The 973-nt window shown below is 61.3% G+C and overlaps 1 protein-coding gene across 1 annotated transcript in view; it reads left to right on the top strand.

The window, feature by feature from the left end:
• Positions 1–973, top strand: part of LOC104528700 (sodium-dependent serotonin transporter) — an 8,215-nt gene that overhangs the window by 5,139 nt on the left and 2,103 nt on the right. Inside the window, exons 8-10 of the mRNA XM_029086153.1 lie at positions 10–122; positions 450–581; positions 714–813. Coding sequence (XP_028941986.1) covers positions 10–122; positions 450–581; positions 714–813 — 345 coding nt within the window. The remainder of the gene's footprint in view (positions 1–9; positions 123–449; positions 582–713; positions 814–973) is intronic.

The raw sequence follows: 973 nt of genomic DNA, 5'->3' as shown, positions 1-973 counted from the left end.
CCCCCCTAGGGCCGTGCCTCCTGTTTATCGCCTCCCCCGAAGCCATCGCCAACATGGTGGGATCCACTTTCTTTGCCATCATATTCTTCCTGATGATGATCACGCTGGGGCTGGACAGCACGGTAGGGAACTCCATTGAGTGTGACAGCACAGCCATGTCCCCAGAGACAGGGAATAGCGGGATGACAAGAGGAGCTACAGCCTCGGGAAGGAGGGCTGCCTGCCCAAGACAGAGGGAGAACCACACAGTCATCTCCAGTGGGTCTGAGCTGGCCTCCCCCAAAGCCTGTTGGAGGGGACAGTCACCCAGAGGGGGGGCACAGTCATCCAGAAGGAGAGGACAGGATGGGATGTCCCCATTCTGCTCACAGGCAGAGGGGGCTTGCAGGGAGTGGGTTTTCTGGGGTCCCACATCTCATTTCTCCACCCCACACTGTCATTTTTTGCAGTTTGGGGGTTTGGAGGCCGTGATCACGGCCGTGATGGACGAGTACCCCCAGGTCCTGGCTGGGCGACGGGAGTTCTTCGTCCTTGGCCTCATCACAGTCTGTTTCCTGGGCTCCCTGAGCACCCTCACCTACGTGAGTACCACCCAGCACCACCCCACCCTGTCCCCACCGCACACCCACTCGTTTCCCCAACACCGCAGCCCCGCTCTGCTGCCCCGCCGGCTCTGCAGCCGCCCTCCCCTCCCCTCCCCGCTGCCCTTCCAGGGGGGAGCCTACGTGGTGAGGCTGCTGGAGGAGTTCGGTGCTGGCTGCTCCATCCTGGCAGTGGTGCTGCTGGAAACAATAGCTGTCTCCTGGTTTTATGGTAAGAAACTGCCTCTGAGAGGAAGAACATCCTGCAGGCACCTGCACGGGGGTCCAGCCCCACGCACGCGTGTAGATGTCGAGGGGTTTGGGGGCAGAAGTGTGTGTGTGACTCCTGGCAGGGCTGGGATGGGGCACAGAGAGCATCGTGTATGAGTCCC

The sequence above is a fragment of the Antrostomus carolinensis genome, unplaced genomic scaffold (genome assembly GCF_000700745.2).
Source record: "Antrostomus carolinensis isolate BGI_N321 unplaced genomic scaffold, ASM70074v2 scaffold26597, whole genome shotgun sequence".
NCBI lineage: Eukaryota > Metazoa > Chordata > Aves > Caprimulgiformes > Caprimulgidae > Antrostomus > Antrostomus carolinensis.
Note: the sequence above shows the minus strand (reverse complement) of the source record. Positions and strands in the feature narration are given on the sequence as shown.